Raw genomic sequence first — 22,453 nt, 5'->3', positions numbered from 1 at the left:
CCCTTGTCTTCAGGCAACAATTCAAAACCTTTTGGAGTGTGGGAGACATCGACATTGACGCTCAACCTGGTATATACTGATCAGATAGTATTCCTCCAAACTTTGAAATTCTCTCTTGTAATTCCAGCCTTTTATTTTTCTGACAAAAACAATTATTTTATAGTATTTGCAAGACTGTCGGGCCAGCACTCATTAAGTCTTGCGTCAGTTTTTATTTTCGAAGGGTGAGATTATAATAGCAAAGGTAGAGAGTGGGCAGAAGATGTCTGATGTTGCTGGGCAGTATGGCTTGGACAGGTCTACAGTAGGCTGCAGTTCAATCTTATCTAAGAAAGATACAGTATAATCAAGAAGACTCAAGCAGCTAAAGGAGTAACAAAAATCACATCTGAGAAATAAAGAACATTGAATAGCTCATAATGAAATCTCAAACTGATCTGATGACAGAAGAATGCCAAGAACTCTTGAATGAAGAACACCAAGAAACTTGGCAAGATATGTTTTCTTCTGAAAAAAGGATTAATGCCGACATCTGCTATTAAAAATCTTTTGAAGAAGTGAGAGGATGTCAGAACAGTGGTCTTAGAATGGCATCCAAATCAGGTTGAGGTTAATAGGCTTGAGGATCTCTACAATTACAATGCTATTAATTACTTCTGAAAAATCCTGCAGAAGATAGAAAAGCAATAGACATTAGACAGATTCTTTAACCCCACAAATGGGAAAAAACATGACTAATAAAAATGCAAGACTGTGTATATGTGTATTTTTATATATTACATATAAATATAGTAAGAGAGTATATACTTTTTATTTTTTGGGGTCTCCAGAACAAATTAATCAAATTCCCATAAAAACCTATGGTAGATCGATAATTGGTTAATGAACAACTCAGATAGTGAACAGTCTTGGAACAGATTATGTTCGTTAACCAATCACCCACTGTATTTACTACCTCAACAATCCAGATATCTTGCACCAGATGTTAGAAACACTTAACATTTTTCAAATTTAACGATTTTTCAAATAGGACAAAATTAAACAGCAGAATAATTACTATCTAACTTGCAATTTGCATAATATGTTTTCACAAAATCTTTAGTATACATCTCATTAGAAAAGCAGAAAAATAAAAATCTCTTCATATTTTGATTTATTTTCTGGTGCTTAAATTATCTTGTTTCAGCTTTTATCACTATTTTTATGTACAGATATTTTTACATAGATTCTTTAAAAACACTTACCTTAATGATAACAACAATTCATCTATTATTAAAACAACTCAACTAAAAATAATTAGATTAATGAATACAATTGTGGAGTTTGTGGAAAAAAAGAAGTTAAGTTAAATCTCATAAATATTAAATTTAAAAATAAAACAAAGTGAATAATTTAGAGTAAACTAAACGTAAAATAATAAAAAGTATTAACGAAGCAAATATAAATTTAAAAAAAACAAATAAAAATATTATAATCGATTATTTCTTTTAATAATCATCACAGATAATAAATCAAAATAAGATCACTCTTTATATTTTGATTATATTTTTTGATCTATTTTACTGCTATTGCTAATGCAATTATTATTGCAGACTGTTATTTTTACGTTATAAAAAATATTGAGAACAAAATCCTTCAACATTATTCGGTACAACAGAAATTTTGTGGAATAAACATTAACAAAATAAGTTTTCCTTATACGTGGGTGTGTGTGTGTATATATATATATATATATATATGTAAGGAACTTATTTGTTTAAACATTTAGTCAAATATTGCTAACAAAATATTGTAATATTATTATTGTTATTATTATTATTACTTTTTTAACAACCAAAAACTGAAAAATTAAAGAAAACATTTTCTAAATTTTTAAACATTTGTATGATCTATTTGTTGATTACAAATCAATCTACTGTACACATAATTAATGTAAACGATTAACTGGATAAACGAAAAAAATTTTTCTGAATAAATGTGAAATATTTTTAAAGTCTTATTAACAATGTGATTATTCTACTTAATAATGAATACTTGCCATAATTATAGTTATATTTTAATTTTATAATTTGGATATGATAAAATATTTATCATCTTATCTATTATTTTTGTCAAATTTCAAAAATTTGTGTTTGTTTTGCTTAACGCAAAGAATAAAAATACAAAATTCTTCAATATTTTACATTAGATTAACATCAAAATTAAAATAAAGCTTCAATAAATTTGATTATTAGCATTAATTATCATTTTCATTTCTTAGACTGGAGAAAATAACATCTTTTTATAAATATTTCATTTTACTTTATTCAAACTGATATGACACTTCTTAAAGGTTTATATGTAAACTTGTCTTAATATTAAATAATATAATACACATTATATTACTTATTATTAAGATAAATGTATACTATAATTACTAGAAAACGAAAGTAACTAGAAGAATTTCAGACATAATGAAATTATCATACAGACAATTTAGATAATTGCTGAATAGTGAGAGAATAATTTATGTAACTCTCAATTATTTTTAAATTTTTTAATAAAATTTTGAAAAATACAATAATAATATATTATAAATACACAACAATTTTAATTGAAAGCTGTTCAAATCTAGTATTTATCCAGTAATTTACATTTCTAAATACAGTATTTTCTATTCTATAGATTTGGTTTAGAAGAATAACATCCTTAAAATAATTAAAAAATATATTTTTCCCCATTAAATTTTTCAAGTTTTTGGTCTTATAGTTTGAACACAAAGAACATTACATGTTTCTTTAACGATATGTTATTTTATTTATTATGTGAAAAAAAAGTAAAATTTACGAGAAACATATAATAATATGTATTAATAATGTAGAGTTAAAACATTATTGCAATGAAGTAAAATTAGAAAATTTTTACTATCAGAATAAATTTTTTTTTTCTTTTAAGAATGTGAAAACACATCAGCAGGACACGTATCAACAGTTTTTTATAGCTCCTTTGCTTCTTCTTCAGATCTAATTCAACATTGCTGTTCCTTTCAGTTCAAAATGGAGTGCAAGTTATAATGGAAAGATAGTTTGTAATGTTCTAATATAAAATATATTTTTACATTTAAACTTGAAAAGTATTTCCATTTTAAGTTATTTAGCACTTAAATTTATGAGTTTAAATTAGATCTTCATACTTTTTTAATTTTCTAGACTTATTACTAATTAATATGCCACCATCTCATGTTAATTTTTAATTTAGAAATCTCTGGAAGAAAAGAATCGAGCCAGAGTGGGACTTGAAGCCACAATTTCTGTATACTGTGCCTATTACATTACTCAGACCTCCATCCACTAGATTTATTGATGCCATAGTGAGAAAAAAAAATTCAAAAACTTTATATATTTAAAACTGTAATGCTTTTAAAAATATAGTACATATTAGAATGCTATGATCTATATTCTATTTTTAACTGAAAAGAATAACAATATCAAATTAGATATGAAGAATAAGCAAGGGAGTTTCAAAAATGTTTATCAGTATTTCTTTCCTAACCTTTCCAAGTTAACTTAAATATTTTTTAAAAAGCTTAATAAAAAAGTCAATGAAACAAAATAACACATTGTTTAGTTAGAGAGCAATCATTTAATCAAATAATAATTTTATCTATTCCTTTTTATAGATTATTAGGAGCAGACTTCTTTGCCAAATAATTTAAAAGGGAGTCAGAAATTATTTTTTTGATTGCTTTGTCAGTTATTCAACAAGTGCACTTTGCTGAATGTTTGTTTCAACTTACAAAATTCTGCATAAATTTTTTAACTTTGTATAAACGAATAAACAAACAATGCTAAATATATCACAAAATATTTAAAACAAGAAGATACTATTCTATATTGTATTAAATTCATTAAATTGCATTTGTTATTTTTAAGTAAATGAATATTTTACAACATAGAATAGTATGTTGCACAAAAACTAGAAAAAAAAAAAAAAAAACAATATATCACATCATGTGTTTTGAAATTAGAAAATTGCATTGAAAATTAAAATATTCTTACATTTAAAATAAATGTTTGAATATAATAAATTGCTAATTTTTGTTTTCATTAAGTTACAAAAATTAATGAATGGAATAAAATTGAAATTCATTATTACAAAATTTCTAATAATGAATTTGTTAATATAGATTTATGACTGATTTATACAATGGGCATTCAAAAAGCTCCTGGAAAATTAAATAAGAAGACAAAAAAATTAAATTTACCACTTTATTTTTTAACTTATGTTCCATTTAAGTTAAAACATTTTTCCATAAGGTGTCGCCATCCTTCTAAGCCCTTCCAGTAGAAGTCAGTACTTTTTGATTCTAGCCACTGAACTACAAAATGTTTCACTTGATCTGTCAACTGCTAGCAAACACCTTTAATGCTTGTTTTTTAAATTTGGAAATAAAAAAAGTCTGATGGGGCTAGATGCAAATACCTGATAAAATAAATCTCAACAAGTTTACACTTATACAAATTAATTATAAATGTTGCATTCTGTTTACAAATAATAATTACTTTCTGGGAACTTTTTGAACACCCCACATACTACCATAAGTAAAATTTGCAACTATATATCTTAAAAGAATTTACTAGTAATCAACTATCACACATGCAAACACACAAAATGAGCATATATTTTTCCTAGATCTCATCCAATTACTCAAGCCATATGATTTAGTAATCCCATTATACTATGGATGGAATTATAAGGCACAATTTGATGCATAATAATAATAATAAAAATTCAAAATAACCCAGTTAGATATTTCCTTCCATTACTTATAATATATTAATTACCTTATGAAAGATAACTAAATTATAGAATTTATTTTCTCATTTTATGAAAATAAATCCCTGATATTGCATGTTTTCTTTTGTGGTTTGAAGCGAAGATGCTCTTCAATGAACTGGCAGGGACACCGAGCATTATGACAGTGACGAGGAGGAGACAGGTGACAAGAGAGTTCGGATCCATCGGGATGCAATGGAAGATTCAAATCGAGTCGCTTTCTACTAAATTCTTTCACCCATCGCTGACTGTATCGCAAAAGTAACTTTTCTGCATATTTCTGTTTGACAAAATAAATGCTTATTACTTTTATAGACTACAAATATAAATCCAATAAATTATTGATGATGTATATTTTACTTACTGAATGGCTCAAAATAAAGAACAAATCTATATTAACCTATATAATTAATCACAATTTGTAAAACTTGGCACAATAGTTAATACCTTTCCTCTTTAATCTGCTTGTTACAGAAGTCAACTTATTAACTTATAATTTTTAAAAAGATTTGCTGAATGTTTGTTTCAACTTACAAAATTCTGCATAAATTTTTACAATACTGACTCATTATCCTCTTTCTGAAATAAGTAAAACAGACAAGAAAGCTTATATAATTATTTCAAATTTTAATTATACACAGTAAAACGAAATAATTATAATGCTGCAAAATTTTATTGATATAAGATTTCTTCAGACTAAAAGCTACCCTATAAGAACAATCAAATTCCATGCCACATTTAGCTACAAGAAAGCTCCTGAAAAAAGTTACCTCCCAGTTCATAACTCTCCTCTTGCAAAGAATTTTAACGAAATACTGTCTTTATGCAAAATATAAATTTTAAGACTATGTTTTAAGTTATTCTTTTATTAAACCAAAAATATTATAAAATTATTTCTTTTTATTAACACTTTTTCAATAGAATACAGGACTTCCCCTACTTACGAACAGTCAGCTTAATTTTGACCATATATCTAAAATTTAAATTTCGCACAGACTCTGAAGTTATCTTGCCAGTCATGGGAGTATTGAAGTCAGTCTTTGGCCAGTAATAAGTAATCCACACTTCAAACATATAAATTAAATCTACTCTTATTCATTATTAACTTAGTCAGTAGTTAAATGTATTATATGCACACACAAAAAAAAGGTAATAAAATTTGGTGAATAATTAGAATACAGATTTAATAATTCTGTAATTCTTCAAATGGCCATCAAAAATGCTTATTTTAATCCAATCATCAGCCCAAATTGAATCCTTGCTGCAGTGCAAGCAACAGAATGAATGAAACTGACTGACTAAACTTTTAAAAATTCATACAAAAATTATTAAATTTTTTTGTAAAAAAATCATGCTTTTTGTTTAGAGTCATCTTTCTAGTTATGTATTATATTTTAAAATCATATAATTCATTAATAATAATTCTGTTATTTAGTAAATATTAAAATACAAATATATAGTATTATTAGAGTAAATTTTTTTCACAATCTAGGAAAGGAATTAAAAAAAAAAGTTTTATTAAACAGTTCTTTAAATAATTCTTTTATAGAAATTATTAAAAAGAATTAATTTATTAGATTTGAAAATTTTTTACCTCTTTCTGAGATACACGAGTAGTTGAACTTCCAGTGATAATAATATCAGAAGTATCAATGTCCATTCGAGAATGATCAATGGGTGGTTGAGGTCCCCTCTGACCAATTGTTGGCTATAATTTTACAAAAGTAATCATTAATCAAAAGTAATCAAAAGTAATCTTTAACCGTTTTATTTTTTATTAAACCAAAAATATTATAAAATTATTTATTTTTATTAACACTTTTTCAATAGAATACAGGACTTCCCCTACTTACGAACAGTCAGCTTAATTTTGACTATATGTCTAAAATTTAAATTTCGCACAGACTCCAAAGTTATCTTGCCAGTCATGGGAGTATTGAAGTCTGCCTTTGGCCAGTAATAAATAATAAATTTTTAATGTGGATTTATTTCTAATGCATATAGACATTTTTCGTTTTTGTGCGAATTCTGATGTTCCGTTGACACTTGTGAGGTAGCATTAAAGATGTTAATGTTTGAATAATGGCATTTATTGCTATTGTTTGCAATTTTTATAAACATTTAAGATTAGTGCTTCAAAAATTCGTCCAAAATGTAATAGTGCAGTGGATATAGATGCAAGAAGTGTGGCTCTATATGGAAGCCAATATGGAAACTAAACTTGACATTATAAAACTAAGTGTGTTAGGTGAAAAAAAAAAAAAAAAAACTGCATTTGAAATACAGTAGAGAGTCATTAATCCGAATCAATTGGGGACTGGGGTTGTTTAGATTAGTGATTTGTTCGGATTACCGATTATGTACAAAAAAAATATATTAACCTGTCCGATGTTCAAATTTTTCTCCGCATGTCGCTTCGTGTTGAATTTTCGTCGATTTTAAGCCTAATGAAAATTTTTATAATAATAATCGAGGCTATTGAATCATTAAAAATTATTTCTTTATTTTGTACAAACAAAATAAATATATTGAAGAATATAAAAACATGAAAATTATACTTTAGAAGTAAATCTAGTATCAAAAACGTTCGATTCAGCACGACACAGTCCGACTGAAAATCGTTCGGATTACTAACGATTTGGATTTCCGGGGTTCAGATTAACGACTCTCTACTGTACCTGCAACTAAAGAGTAGCAAGTGGGTAAACAAGCATAATGTATTCCATTAAGTATAAGTATATTGAAGCATCAAACACTAACAATATTTGGTTATTCTGTGTACGAATGTACTTTCTAGGTTAGTTTTCGACTTAAAACAAAATGTCGGAAACTAACCTGTTTATAAGTACGGGAGGGTCTGTATTTAAATCTCTGTAAGGAAATCAAGAGTTGAAAAGAGTTTAAATCCATTATTCAACAGTTGTATGATTTACATATTTTATTACAGCTGATATATGTTCTACATATATATCTGATATGTTCTAGGTGTTTTTCTAAAAAATATTACCCATAGAAAAATTATGTAAGCATATTAAAACTTTATATAATCCACCTTTAATCATTAACAAATATCAGTTACTGTTAATCATAAAGTGATCATTTTTAGAATGAATGTTTTTTTTTTAATGTTTCAATGAAAATTTTATAATATAAATAATGATAATGTAACATTAGAACTCATTTTATATAATACACAAAATAATCAAAATATGCTGAAATCAAAATTTATTTGCAATTTTCTTTTGGGATATTTATTAGCTATGTAACAGAATTAAGCTTGGTTTCCAAATGACAGTTAGAACAGAAAACAGTCTAGAAACAGAAATGTGATGTTGCTTTCTGTCTAGAAATGTTGGATTAAACAGATTCTGGATGGAAAAAAAATTTGAAAATATATTTTCTTTTCTGTTCCATTACATGTACTGTACTACACATGTAACAGAATACCGGATAATCATGATATTATATATGATACATAGTCTTAATTTATGAAAATATTTGCATAAATTAAAACTATTTATGAATTATAAATTATGAAATTAAAAATGATCATTATCAATTATCCTTTAGATGTGTATGTAATGTTCTTAAAAGCATACCATCTATTAACTGTACTAAATATTGCTTCTAAAAGTTCATGTCACTACCAAAAAATTTATTAAAGATTATATCTAGTTTTCTAAAATTAATTTAAGGCTGAAAACAGGACTGACAACTCAGTTGCTGCACCTATTACATGTATGGCTGTTTACCTGAGGGCAACTATAAAACGTCCATCATATTTGATGCTTTCAATATCAAACATAATTTTCAAGTGAATGTGGCACATATTCCAGCTCTGTTGGCATCAGAGTTAATGTTGAATTAGAATGTGGATGTGAACACCAAATTTGACAAATAGTGTTAACATATTATTAACACTGTTTATCAAATTTGGTGTCCACCTGATTATTAAGGACCCATACAAGTCAAGCAAGTAATTGTATAGAATTGTGTTCAATAGACCTACAAGCAATAGAGATTGCTGAAACAACCTTAAAACACTCATTATGTTATACTCTGTCACACAAGCATTTGGGTCACCACCTGTTGCAGTATATATCCAACTATTGAATTTCCATCATGTTTGACGCTTTCAATATCAAACATGATGGACGTTTTAGAATAAATTGTGTATACAGTGCAAGAATAATTACAACTAAAAGGTGGAAAAGGTGAAATATATAACTTAGGCTATAATAGTAGACTTTGCAATGACCCTATAAACAAAGTGCAAGGACAATAGTGAAAAGTGGTTGCTGTGAACTTGGAAAGTCCATGCTTTTCTCATGGCTTGTTCTTTAGCCACATATAACTGTTATCAACCTTGTTACTCTTAAAATTTGTTTCTTTACATCCTACACCACAAACACATACATATCCATGTGACAGAGTACAACATAATAAGTGTTTTAAGGTTGTTTTCAGCTATCACTGTTGCTATACCTAAAACACACTTCCATCTGCATTTTCAAATCTATTGCTGCAACCAGGTTACAATTTTGACCCCACTTGTACGAATTAATACAAGTTAAAGTGACCTGAGTTCTATGTAGAGTACATACATGGCCAAATATTGCTAAATGTATCTGGTAATATTTAGTTATTTACTTTATGACTGAAATACTTAAAAATTTAAATTTTATGAAGTTAAAAATAAAATATGCATTTATTTTATTTTAAAAAATAAGCTATTATAATGAATGAATACAAAATTGTACCTCTATTGTTTGCTGTGCTTTAAGTCTTTCTTCATTTTCTAACATATCTTTCAAATATTTCTGAAAAATTTATATTAAAAATAAATTATTTTATCCTTATAAGTCTTATGCCATTTAAAATAATTTAGATAGTAATCTATTTAATCTACTAAATATATTCTAATAATTACATTTGATATATTGATAGTTTTTTTGATAAACTTATTATAATTTTATTCTCAATTATATTAGTAAAAACACAATAATCATAGAAAATCTTTGTTAATCTGAATCTTGTCACTCCAAATGTAATTTCGTTGTGACAATTGTTGTGAAAATATTAAATAAATATCCATATAATGATTGTTTAATTTAAACTGTATCTGATTCAATAGTCAATTTACATAGTTATCAATGTATTTCAACAGTTCATTAGATTGTTTTTGTTCAGAGCTACTCATAGATAGTATAGAGTGAGTCAAAGTCTCATTATGTAGGTGAAGGATTCAATTATGCATTCACTTGTAACTGACAAAAGATGCTCTGTATTAACACAATTTAACTGAGGAGTATATCTGCACACACAGATATGCTCTTCTTGCTCAACATAAACCTACATTAACATGGTGTTATACAAATACATGCGTTATAAATGGTAATTTTGTGTTTCATGTAATACACCAGGGGTGGTCAAGCCTTGTTACAATAGGAGCCATACACTGTCTATCAGATATACATGAGAGCCACATCCTTCATTGAAATGCCTATTGGAGAGCCGCATCTTCTGTTTATAGTATTCCAACTATAAATAATACAATTATCACTGTTCTATAGCAAATATCCCTGTTATTTTACTTTGTTTACCTAGTTGTTATAAATTACTAGTAATCATTTACCTCCTTCGACTTAATGAACATGGTCTAAGTTTTCAGTTGCCTGTTTGAAGTTAAGTTACAAATTTCCCTTACAATTTCTGTGTATATTACAATACATAATAGTAAAAAACTTACCAAAATATCATATATATGTAGATAGTCCATATCAAGTTCATAAAAAGAAATTGTGTAAGTATGTGGGAGTCACAATAAGAGTCTAGAAAAGCTCCATATGGCTTGTGAGCCACAGTTTGGTCATCCCTATAATACACCGTTTCCTTCAAATGCTTCAAAATAAAAATCAAGAGGAATGAAGCCAGAGAATTTAGGAGACTGCATTATAAATCATTTTAACTACTGTAAATCATAGAGAATCTGCATGTATGAAGAATTTTAAAACACTGTACTCTTTTGTGTATTTCAAATTCTTCATTCAAATTAAATAATACAGTTTTACTTAATCAATTCAAATTATTCCTTAATTGGTCAGCTCCTTCCTATATTAGTATGGATTAATGAAATTTTACTATTTATTTTAAAATAATAAAATTAGAAAAAGTATTTAATTTCAGATTTCTTTCATCCTTTAATTTCATTTAAGAAATCCTTATATTAATATATGAATGTTATTAAATGTCATATTAATTTTTGAATAATATAATTGAGAATGTTTTTAAGTGAAAAAAAAAAAAGAGTTAAATATACTAAAATAAAATTTAAAACAAATCTAAATTGTAAATTATATGTTCTACTTGATTTAATGTTTGTATGTTCAATAACCGTTACATGTTCGACAACTGATGAAGACCCATCAACTGGACCAAAAACATTCTTGTTCATTAAATATTTAGTATAGAGTAAATTAAAGTGTGTTTTTTTTATTTTGAAATTCTTTCTCCAGTTTCTCATTAATTTCTTTCATTAAAAATATTTTTTATTTATTTTTATTGTCTCATTATTCAAATCATTCTATCATAAAACTTAATGTAAAATTCATAGACAGTGTGAAAAATAAATTAAATTCATTTTTAATCATAGATATTATATCTAAGAACTTATTCATACATTACCCAATTTAAAAACTTATCTTAATTAATAAAACATTGAACTTTAGTACATAAAAAAAGCATTCGAATTTCAAACTGTAATTATCATTTAGAAACAATTAACATAGGAAAAACTTTTAATTATGACAAAAAACCTATCGCCTCAAATTCTAGTATCGTCATCAAGTCATGCATTAATGAAATTATAATATGGTAAAAAAAAGCAAGCAATTTTTTGCAATATTACAATATAGTTTTTTGATGATTCATAAATATTTTAATGAAACTGTAATCATTAAAATCTTTATATTTTATCTTATGTGAATCAAAATGTTTGTTTTTTATGCATTTTCTTTATTATACTTTCAATTAATTCAATTAAGTATTAAAAATAAATTATCTCTAAAAACATAAATTCTTACCAATATGTAATTACAACATATTAAACAATTATAGCATTTTTTTATAAGTAATTACTTTGAATAATAATATGTATATTTATATTAATACATTAATGTATAAAGAAATTTTTATAATATAAAGGAATAATACTTACAATACAATAACCAACATCAAAATACAGGAATATCAACTATAATTAATGTAAGGAAGTTTTAAAAAGTTTTATAATTTAATATTAGATTATAGTAAAATTAATAAAGTAGCATTCGATATCCATTCTCCATAGATACTTTATTTCATGGTAAAGTTCTGAGTACTAATTTTTTCATTTCAGTGTATTTTAAATGTTGTGGGTGTTTGGTACAATTATGTTTATGATGCATGTGATTTCATTTTGTTTGTCAATGAATTTGTCTGTGATTATAGCTCAATCATAGTATATTTTGTGTATCATTCATTTTCTATGACTGTCTGAGGTGTGTAACTTTAGTATGATTTCTGGATGTGTTTATATGAAAGCTTTTGATGTACAGTATGCTATCCTTACAAAAATAACTGGACACTTATAAAATACTATTTTTGATACTTGCATAAGCAATTTTAGTACTTAGTAGAGCTTGTTTTGGCCTTAACGACAGCTGACAGTCTGTGTGGCATACTTTCCACTAAACATCTGATACATCTTGGATGGTATTTTCTTCCATTCCTTTTGCAAATGGATGGTCAGTTCTCTCACAGATGATGGATGGTTTGCATAATTCCTGATCCTTACTTTTTTCTCTCCTCCATCTGGTAATTACAAAATTCTGTTAATCTGGTGACCTTTCTTTTAGCAGAAACATCACGAACAGACAAATGTCTAATGTAAGAACCAATGATAATACCACATTCAGACTGACTTCCTTGGATCAAGGCATATTGACTGTAAATGGCAGACACCTCTAAGATCCCAAGTTTTATATTACACTGTTTACAACAAATGATTTGCAATTAAAAAATGATTACTATCTAATTCACTTTGCAAATATGGGCGTCAAATTTCTTTTGGAAGGACAGTGTATTATGCTGAATACAAGATAGTATCAAAAAATTTTAAACTGGCAAGCACACAGTACAGCAGTGTGCCACAAGATGGTTTTTCCCAACAGTGCACCAAGAGTCATTGTGCCAAGTGAATGTGATTCCATGCTACACTTCTTTGTTTACTATATATTGCACAACTTTCTTGCCATCGAAAATGTATGAGAAACTTGGAAAAGAATGTGTGCATAAAATATCAAAACTGTTAAAAATGCATCAGAAAAACAGAAATTGCTTAGGTACATATTTAGTGACTATGTTTCAGGCAAAAACAAATCTTTGATGGTAAAAATGTTTAAATCAGGGCTGTGGAGTTTTGATATTTTAGTCAGAGTTGAAGTTGTCAAAAATCCCCCCTGACTCCTTTCCCAACTTGTTATGTATATAAAAAACAAAAAAGTATTTGAATCGTGTCACATTTGACTCTCCAAGTTTTTTGCAAATCTATACATTTGGAGATCCTATAAACCCAAAAAATGCCAAATAAAGGAAAAAATTTGCACGTCCACGTGCATATGTTGGTCTCGAATTTGTTTAATTTCTTTATTCTGTTCTGAACTACAGTAGAGAGTCGTAAATCGGCACCCCGGTAATCAGAATCGCCGGTATTCGGCACGATTTTCAGTCGGACTGTATCGTGCTGAATCGAACGTTTTTGATACTAAATTTACTTCTAAAGTATAATTTTCATGTTTTTATATTCTTCAATATATTTATTTTGTTTGTACAAAATGCAGAAATAATTTTTAACGATATGATAGCCTCGATTATTATTATAAAAATTTTCATTAGGCTTAAAATCGACGAAAATTCAACACGAAGCGACACGCAACGGAGAAGAATTTGAACATCGGACAGGTTAATATATTTTTTCATACATAGATCGTTTTCGGAACAAATCCCTAATCTGAACAACCCCAGTCCCCAATTGATTCCGATTTTCGGTTCTCTACTGTATTAAACAATATCTCAGAATGAGTAAAGTTTAAGAAACAAAATTTGGCACAGTAGCATGTGTATAAAGGGCATTAATGCTATTAAATTTTGGTTCTTTATTAAAGGTCGACAGGGTAGAGACATAGAAAGGGTCATGTGTCATATCTCCAGTGTGGTCGGACTTAATGAATATTTTACTCGTTATTAGCATTCACAATCTTATAATATAATCGAGATGGGTTAATAATAATAATAATACTGTAATAATAATGATAAGTTCAGAGTTCAAACAGTTAAGAGTTGAAATTTGGTACACAGTTAGGATACATCATAAGAATGTACACTAAGAAGGAATTTTTCGAAATTCCTCTCGCGGGGGAAGGGGGAGAGGGTTAAGGATTACCCTGAAGAACTCCGTTTCTACCGTGCTAGTTTATATGCGGTATTTTGTGTTTTTGTGAAAAATCGAACATACTTTTAGACCCATCTAGGAATTCTCTAATTAGTCTCGGAAGAGAGAGGACCTAATTCTTGCACCCAGTGAAAACGGGTAAATCGGCTATAATCTAAATATCTTAATGTTCGTTATTGTTGCTTTTTTGTGAGAGCAACATCTGGCTCATCTGCTAGTTTTTTTTTTTATAAAACTCATCTCTACCCTCAAAATTAAGCTTGAGTTCTAATATGAGAAAAGACAGAAAAGGAAATCTTACAAAATTTGATGATGATATTTATTATGCACTGGAAAAAATAAATCACATTGACCACTCTTCGAGTTTGGATGTTAAAACAGCAATACTGCACTATCCAGACATTATCCAAAATACAACATTAATTGTCACAGCATTGCCACCAACCAAGTTCCAGTAGAGTGTTTATTTTCTGCTCTTAAAATTATTAAATATGATTTAAGAGCTTCAGTGAATGCTGACTTAATAGAAGTGATTTTTTTTGTAAGGAGTAATTCAGTTTATAACAGAGATGAAAAATAATAAATTAATCAACATGTCAAAATAAGCAATCTCTTTTTTTACCAGTCTAAATGTTATATTTCTCATTCTTGACTTAGTTTAATGTATCTGTATACTTATATATTATGTACTGTACAACATTTTTATTAAACTAGTTTGTTTGTATAAGAATGTATTTACTATTTTTATTCATACATGCTTACCAAATACCAATACCATCATCAAACAAGTCAATAAATGTGAACTTATATATTCAGTAGATGTGTCAAATTTTAATGTTTAATCAATTTTTTTAAATCGTTTTATTTTGTATTTTTTAAAAAATAATCAGAATCTTCGTCATTATTACTTTTCCAGCTGTTATACAGTATAGGCCTATAACAAAGGAAAAGAATGATCAGTCAAAAAATGACTTTCTCAGATTTTTACTCTTTTGGACTCGGGAAGCCTCAAAATGTAAAGAAGTGCAAATGGATGTTAGAATGTGTACCAACTGATTTAGTTCAACCATTTTCAAGCTTAATAACTCCTGTGTTAAACCATCAGACTCCGATTCAAAATCGTGCTTCCCAAACAGTCTAACATTCATACATACAGGAAAAAAAAAACTGAATCTTTTGCATATCTCGACATTTTAAGGCGCCGAGTTCAAAAATGCAAAAATTTGGGGTGGGATTATTTTTTGAACAATTGCTATGCTTTTCCTCTGTTATATATAACAACAGAAAAGTAAAAATTATCTTATTGACTCATTATGTAAAAGAATATTTTAGCTTTGGAATAAAAAAGTTTCTACGTTCTATCTTTATTAGAACTATATTTACTGATGCTAATATTCTGAGGTCACATGATGATGTCAGAATTTTTGGGCCTACTTTGTTAACAAGTCTGTCCTTGGTCGGAGTTGGAGTCGAATTGTAAGAAAAAGTCAGAGTCGAAGTCGTGTAAAAATCTACCGACTCCACAGCCCTGGTTTAAATGCAACTAAGAAATGCCAGAAGACAACAAATAAACAGCATGGCCTTTGATAATCATAACTCCCGAAAATATCAAAAAAATGATGATGGAAAGATATTGTCCCAGCATATTAATTGTAGGCAGAGTTGTTCCATAGTGTTTCTGCATTGTTTCTTGAAGATGTGTAAAAACACAACACAGAAACAGCATGGAACAACTCTACCCACAATTAATCTGCTGAAATAATATCTCTCCACCTCATTTCTCATTGACACTGTCTGGAAAGGACCTATGTATGCACCTAAACCATGGGATTGCCACCCTGAATGAATAGTACCAAGCATAGAAAAATACCAAGAAAGTTTATGTATTAATTCATATTGTCAGCAAAACATTTTGGACATTGCTGAAAAATTTAACATATTATGGCTAGTTCAAGCTAGTTTGACTGACAAATTGAACATGAAACAAATTGCTGCCAAATTCTTGTCACACATCCGACAGCTGAACAAAGGGAATAAAAATGCAGATCTATCAAGGTCTCAAAAACACCATGACTACTGACAGTGATTTTTGAAATGTGTAATTACTGCAGATGAAAGCAGGATTTATGAATAAAGCCAATAACAAAACAACATTCTTCACCATGGAAAAGCCCATCATCTCCACATTTCAAGAAAGCACAGCAAGTCAGAAGCAATATGAAGTCAATATTGATTATGTTTGTCATTCGTAAAGAAATTCTTCCAAAGGAATTCATTTCACAAAAGCAAACAGTCAATACAGACTATTACACTGGTACTCTAAAGTGTGTGCAGACCCCAAGAGACTCAAGCATTTCAGAGTTGTGTACTACCTTTAGGAACTAAATGATCCACCATTGAAATTATGCATCCCATACATTCATTAAAGTGCAGCAATTTTTAGTAGAAAACAACATAGTTGTTGTCGCCTCACTCTTCTTATTCTCTTGATTTGGCCATGTGTTACTTTTTCATTTTTTCCTAGTATAAAAACAAAACTCAAAACTAAAGATTTGGTATAGTCGAGATGATTCAAAAACATGAGAATTGTGCTGAACAGCATAAAGAAAAAGGACATACAGAAGTTTCAACAATTGGCAGAATCACTTGAACCATTGCATTAACACCTAAGGGACTACTGGTAAATTTTAAAATTACATGTATTTTATATTTAAATAAAATGCTATAATTATATTCCAAAATTATGTTCTGAAATATATGGAATATGCCTGTAATTCTGATAATAGTTTGTATTTTTTTTTGCTTATTCTGATCAATTTTGCTATTTGATTATGGCTGTGTTATCAATTTGCTCACAAAGAATGATAACATTAGTATTTATCATGTTACATTATATTTCATTATTCCACTTAATGAAATTTTGTCATTTAGCAATATCAAAATTTCATATTTCATGCCAGGGCCATGTAGGTTTTTCTCAGTATGATGCAAGTCTTCGAAATGCCGCTCCTTAAATGCTGCTTATGCCATTCCTTAAATGCTTCTTTTGCCGCCCCTTCACACTGCCGTCTCTCTGCATCATAGCATGGTATGGCCTTGTTTCATGCATTTTAGCTTTATTCAAATCATTGTTAAGATCATATGAATAATTGTTCTTCAAATTTCACAAACCACATTTCTTGTAAGTAACATAAATTTATTTTTTTTAGAACCAAGAATGATTAAATGCAATTAAAATTTCACACATAAATGAATAAAGTTTGAAATAATGGCATAATAAAATAATGTGTGCATTTTATTTTGAAAATATTTTACTAATAACTTCAAGAAATTATCAAAATTTGTTGTTCCAATTGTTTGTAAGTGTATATATATAAAAAACTTCCTGAAACTGTATACATTGATACTCTACCAAATGATCACCTTAACTAATTGGGCTATAAATTTGCTATTATAAATGATTAGATATTAATTAATTTGCTATTAGAAGTAGACATTAGGTGCCATCTCTTATCTAAATTAATAATTATAATTTTAGTAATTTTTAAATAATTTGGAACCATCTGGAAGAAAAGAACTAGCCCAGAGTGGGACTTAAACCTTTAACCTCTGCTTACCATGCAGTGTGTTTGCCAGTTATGCCACCCAGACCTCTGTGCAATTCTTCACTTCCAGACATATGTAACTTTAAATATAACCATGTGCAGCTACATACTAAATTATTTAATAAATTATTAAAAATTATAATTATTAATTTAGATAAGAGATGATACCTCTAATACCAAATTACTTAATATCTAATAATTTATAATAGCAAATTTATAGCCCAATTAGTTAAGGCAGTTGTTTGGTTGAATATTTGTGACTATTGTAAGTATATTAATATGTGATGTAATATAATATATTGCATAATATTGCTATATGTATTTAAAGAATATAAGTTAAGTTAAACTAATCAAAACATAATTATATTTGTAATATTACATAAGAATAACATGAAAGTAATAATAACTATTCCAATTTACACATTGTTGATGTACAAAAATATTAAAAAATAAACTAGTGTTAACAAATTATAAAACATTTGCTTTATTTCTCTCCCCAATATAAGAAATGCATGCTAATTTTTGAATAAACAAATTTCTGTCATTTAAAAAAGGCTGTTATTCTCTTTATATATATATAAAAAAAAAACAAATTACTACAATTCACTTTACTTAGTATGAAATCTTAGTATTCATTTTATGATGAAATGCTAGATTGCTTAACATTCTGTTAAGAGAATTTATAATTTGTGGTTGTTTTTAATGATAATTATAATATTTAAAAACTAGCATTTTCATATGATTAAAAGCTAATCTTTTCATTGGAAGTTAAAAGCCAGTTTCTAATTGGTTATATCATCAATGATGAATTTTCACATCAAAAACAATGTCAGCAGTATCTCTATCAGCATAACATAGATTATTGGCAAATCCTTGTAATCATCATCATGAATTATAGGTATAAGAATAAATTATCTTGCAATTACTTTATTCAATTTCATCTAGGCAGATGTCTAATATGAGTGTGTGATTTTCATCAATAAAAAACTAATTTGTCAAATTTAAAACCTATATTTTAAAGGTCTAAGATTTTGAACTCTTAAAACATGTTATTTTCTTCAAAAACATTTTTAATTATTAAATTTGAATGGACATATTTAGAAAAACGAATATCTAATCAATAACTTGTTGTTATTAATTTTTAATTTATTTTTATCTCTCATGTCATATTCTAATAAAAAGAACGCATTCAAACAATAAAATATTGTTACTCTTAAAGTTTGCTAATTTTTAAAATTCAAATCAAGTTTTAATACTGTTTATAATAATATAATTAAATTAAAGGATACATTCACTTTATGACATGAAATTTTTCCACGATCATCCAATCCAACTAGGATGTTATGCTTATACAACAAAGCATTAACACTAGCCACACATTGTTCAAGAAGTCTGTATAGCTGTTAATTATAAAGAAAAACTGAGTATATTGTTATAATAATAAATAATATACAGAATAATATCAATAATTTATACTAAAATTATACATAAAGCTCTCAAAACAAATTTATATATTGAGAAACAGGTTACAAAGTTATTGTTTAACATGTTTGTTGCTTTAATGTCAGTTATTTTGCATCTTGACAATACATATTAATTACTTCTTGTGCCATTTTTAATGTCCTTTAAATATTACAGAAATTTATGAAATAATAATTTAAAATTTCTCCTAATTACAATTGCAATTTTATTTTATATCCCATCTATAAAGAATTATCACCACATATACAAATTATTTTTGATACATCATATTCTTTATTATCTATATTTATAATAAAATTAAACAACAAAAAGGCAACAATGTATACCCCGTTTCAAATTGTAAATGCATTGTAAATTGTCATAAATTATATCAGATTTTGCTATTTGATTCTATTACAAATATAAATAATATAGATTTAATATAAATAAAAAATAAAAATACTTTAATTTTGACATGCAGGTAATTTGATGATTTACAAAAAACTTTAATTGAAAAATTTTAGATACATGGGTCATTTCAGAAGTTTTCTGTATAGATATCCATAGGAAAAAATGATTAGTACTTCAGTGCATAGTTCACATCCATAACTTTAGCAACCTCATGGTAATAATAGAAGTATGAGATTGTGTTGATACTGCAAAATGTATTGTGAAGGATATATAATAAATATATAAAAAGCTATCATCATTTAGAAGAGAGAAAATAATGATAATATAATAAAAATGAATCAATAAAAACAATTATTAATTTACTTTTAGGATGTTTAGAATGTTCATTTTTTTTCATTAAGGTATAGTGTAAAATGACTGAGACAGTTTGGAATATCTTCTGATAGAGTATATCTGAGTTTGGGAAACAAGCAACAATCTGTGCCAAGTGGATACTGCATGTGTTAAGCGTCAGGAACAAAGAAATTCGTGTGACATTCTCCACTATGCATTTGTAACAGTAGACAGGAAAAAATGTATTTGAAGCTTGTGAGATAAGCAGGGGGTCAGGGGTTAATCCTCGCTGACCACTTACTCTGGACAGGTTGGTAAAACCTGATCTCGATGTCACTTTGGATGGCTAGGAGGGCAAAAACGAGTGGGGAGTGTGTCGGTAAGTGAACAGGTGTCCTTAAATTGACAGAAGACAGGTCTTAACAAATAAAACATTTATTGATTAACTAGGTTAACCAACAAAGTTGGTTACAAGTCTATTCTACTATATGTTACTAGATTATATGCAGTTAACATAGGATTAATGCAAGGTTTTACAAGTTCAAAATGGGATGGCTATGAGCTAAGCCTAATGCCTTTACTAGGGAGAGAGAGTTCACAGAATTCTAACAAAATACCTCTGGATGTGAGATGGGATAACAGCAGTATGGTGGTCGCCGACGGTGTGGAAGTTGCCATTGAATGTCTTCTCCCCGGGATGCTATTTCAACTCATGGAGATCGACGAGCACAAGCACAAGAATAACTTCCGTGTGCTGACGTGCCTTAAGCTTCCGGGCGCACGACCTTTTATAGAGTTAGTGCGGGAAAGCAGTCCATTGTTGACAGTGACTTGCAGTTCTTGACAGCTAAGTGTCAACTTTCCCACCTAACTGTTGATAGTTGAAGGAGGATGTTTACAATACTTTCTGAACGAAAAAAAAGGAAAGTTTCCTTTCATTTACAAAATTTTCCCACTAAAATCTGCAGCCTCACAAGCTGAAGTGCCCTAGATTCACTATGCAAGGTTGTATGATACAGTCAAAGTGTATTCATGATTATGTACATTATTTTTTTTCTAGTGCAGGTTTGATAATTGACCATCCTATTCCACTGATACCATAGTCAGAGCTTTATTATACATCTTTGTTGGTAGATAAGATTCACCAAGTCAATGGTTGAAAGTAAGCATACCCATTAAAACAAGGCATCATTCTCTTGCAAAACAAGACCTCTTGCTGGCATTTCAATATTCAAAACTATATGGCAGCATAGAACTGGAAAATTCATCAGACATCCTTTTTACTCATCTGAAATTCTTTCTGTGATTTCTTCCTGTTTGCAAAGTTTAAGGAGCTACTTGAAGAGCTGAAGATTTTACACAGTGGAAGAAGCCAACACTGCCATACAGGAACCTTGATACTATCTGATTGCAACAAACTACAAGGGTAAAACTGATCACTTGCACAATATTGGCAAAAATGTATTGATCCTTGATGGTATGTTATATTTATTTATTTATTTTATATTTATAAAGGACATTGTGCTTCATGATTTCTATCAAAGACATATTCCTTTGTTTTCATTTCTCACCTGCAGCATATCCATGTAGAAAACTTCTAAAATGATCTATGTAGGTCTATTAAGGCTAAATGGAAATTATATGAAATATTTATATTAAATGAATAAACTTATGGTGAAGCTAAGTCAAACAAATCTACATAATAAATACAATTTTTAATGCTAATTAAATTTAATTCTAAATTACAGTACTAATTCACTTCTAATAATTAGGAATCTTGAAACAATTATAACCAATTTAACCAAAGGCAGTAAAAATTGTACATTTTTAGATATGAATGTCAATATAAAGACATTAAAGACACTTTAAACAATGTTTTATATGTACTGTATTTAAAATTTTTTAAATTTAAGTATTTAAGACTTGTTAAACTATAACTGGAATCAAATCTATCCATAAATATTTAATTTAAAATACACATTAATTACATAAAGGAATTTAAATAAATTTATGTATTTTATTTTTTTAAAAATCATGAATTTTACCTTTATTTTCAGCCACATACAAATAAATATTCCAATAGCATTAACAATTAACCATACAATTCCACCTCCAAAAAGAGCCAAACCACGAATACCAGAAAACAGCAACGATAAAAGTATGATGAAACCAAGAAGTATCCATACAAGCAAAACACGTTTGTAGAACATTATATATACATTGAATCTGATATCGTTAACTAAAACTTGCATTGCCATGACATAATCTTCAACTGTCAACTAAAATCAGAAAATAATGCTTCATATAATTGAAAATTAATCATAAAGAAAAAATTTAG

The 22,453-nt window shown here is 27.9% G+C and overlaps 1 protein-coding gene across 3 annotated transcripts in view; it reads right to left on the bottom strand.

The window, feature by feature from the left end:
• Positions 1–22,453, bottom strand: part of LOC136969961 (transmembrane protein 268) — a 364,695-nt gene that overhangs the window by 324,091 nt on the left and 18,151 nt on the right. For 2 of the 3 annotated variants that reach the window (XM_067264311.1, XM_067264310.1), the window contains exons 4-9: positions 22,161–22,394; positions 19,200–19,310; positions 12,032–12,067; positions 9,576–9,635; positions 6,410–6,523; positions 3,142–5,095 (exon numbers count right to left, since the gene is read on the bottom strand). In XM_067264311.1, the coding sequence (XP_067120412.1) occupies positions 4,865–5,095; positions 6,410–6,523; positions 9,576–9,635; positions 12,032–12,067; positions 19,200–19,310; positions 22,161–22,394 (786 nt within the window). In that variant the 3' untranslated portion in view covers positions 3,142–4,864. Of the gene's footprint in view, positions 1–3,141; positions 5,096–6,409; positions 6,524–9,575; positions 9,636–12,031; positions 12,068–19,199; positions 19,311–22,160; positions 22,395–22,453 lie in introns of those variants that run through there. The other variant, XR_010879898.1, reaches the window with a different exon arrangement.

This window comes from Centruroides vittatus, unplaced genomic scaffold (assembly GCF_030686945.1).
Source record: "Centruroides vittatus isolate TY-2023 unplaced genomic scaffold, ASM3068694v2 contig_1832, whole genome shotgun sequence".
Lineage (NCBI taxonomy): Eukaryota > Metazoa > Arthropoda > Arachnida > Scorpiones > Buthidae > Centruroides > Centruroides vittatus.
Note: the sequence above shows the minus strand (reverse complement) of the source record. Positions and strands in the feature narration are given on the sequence as shown.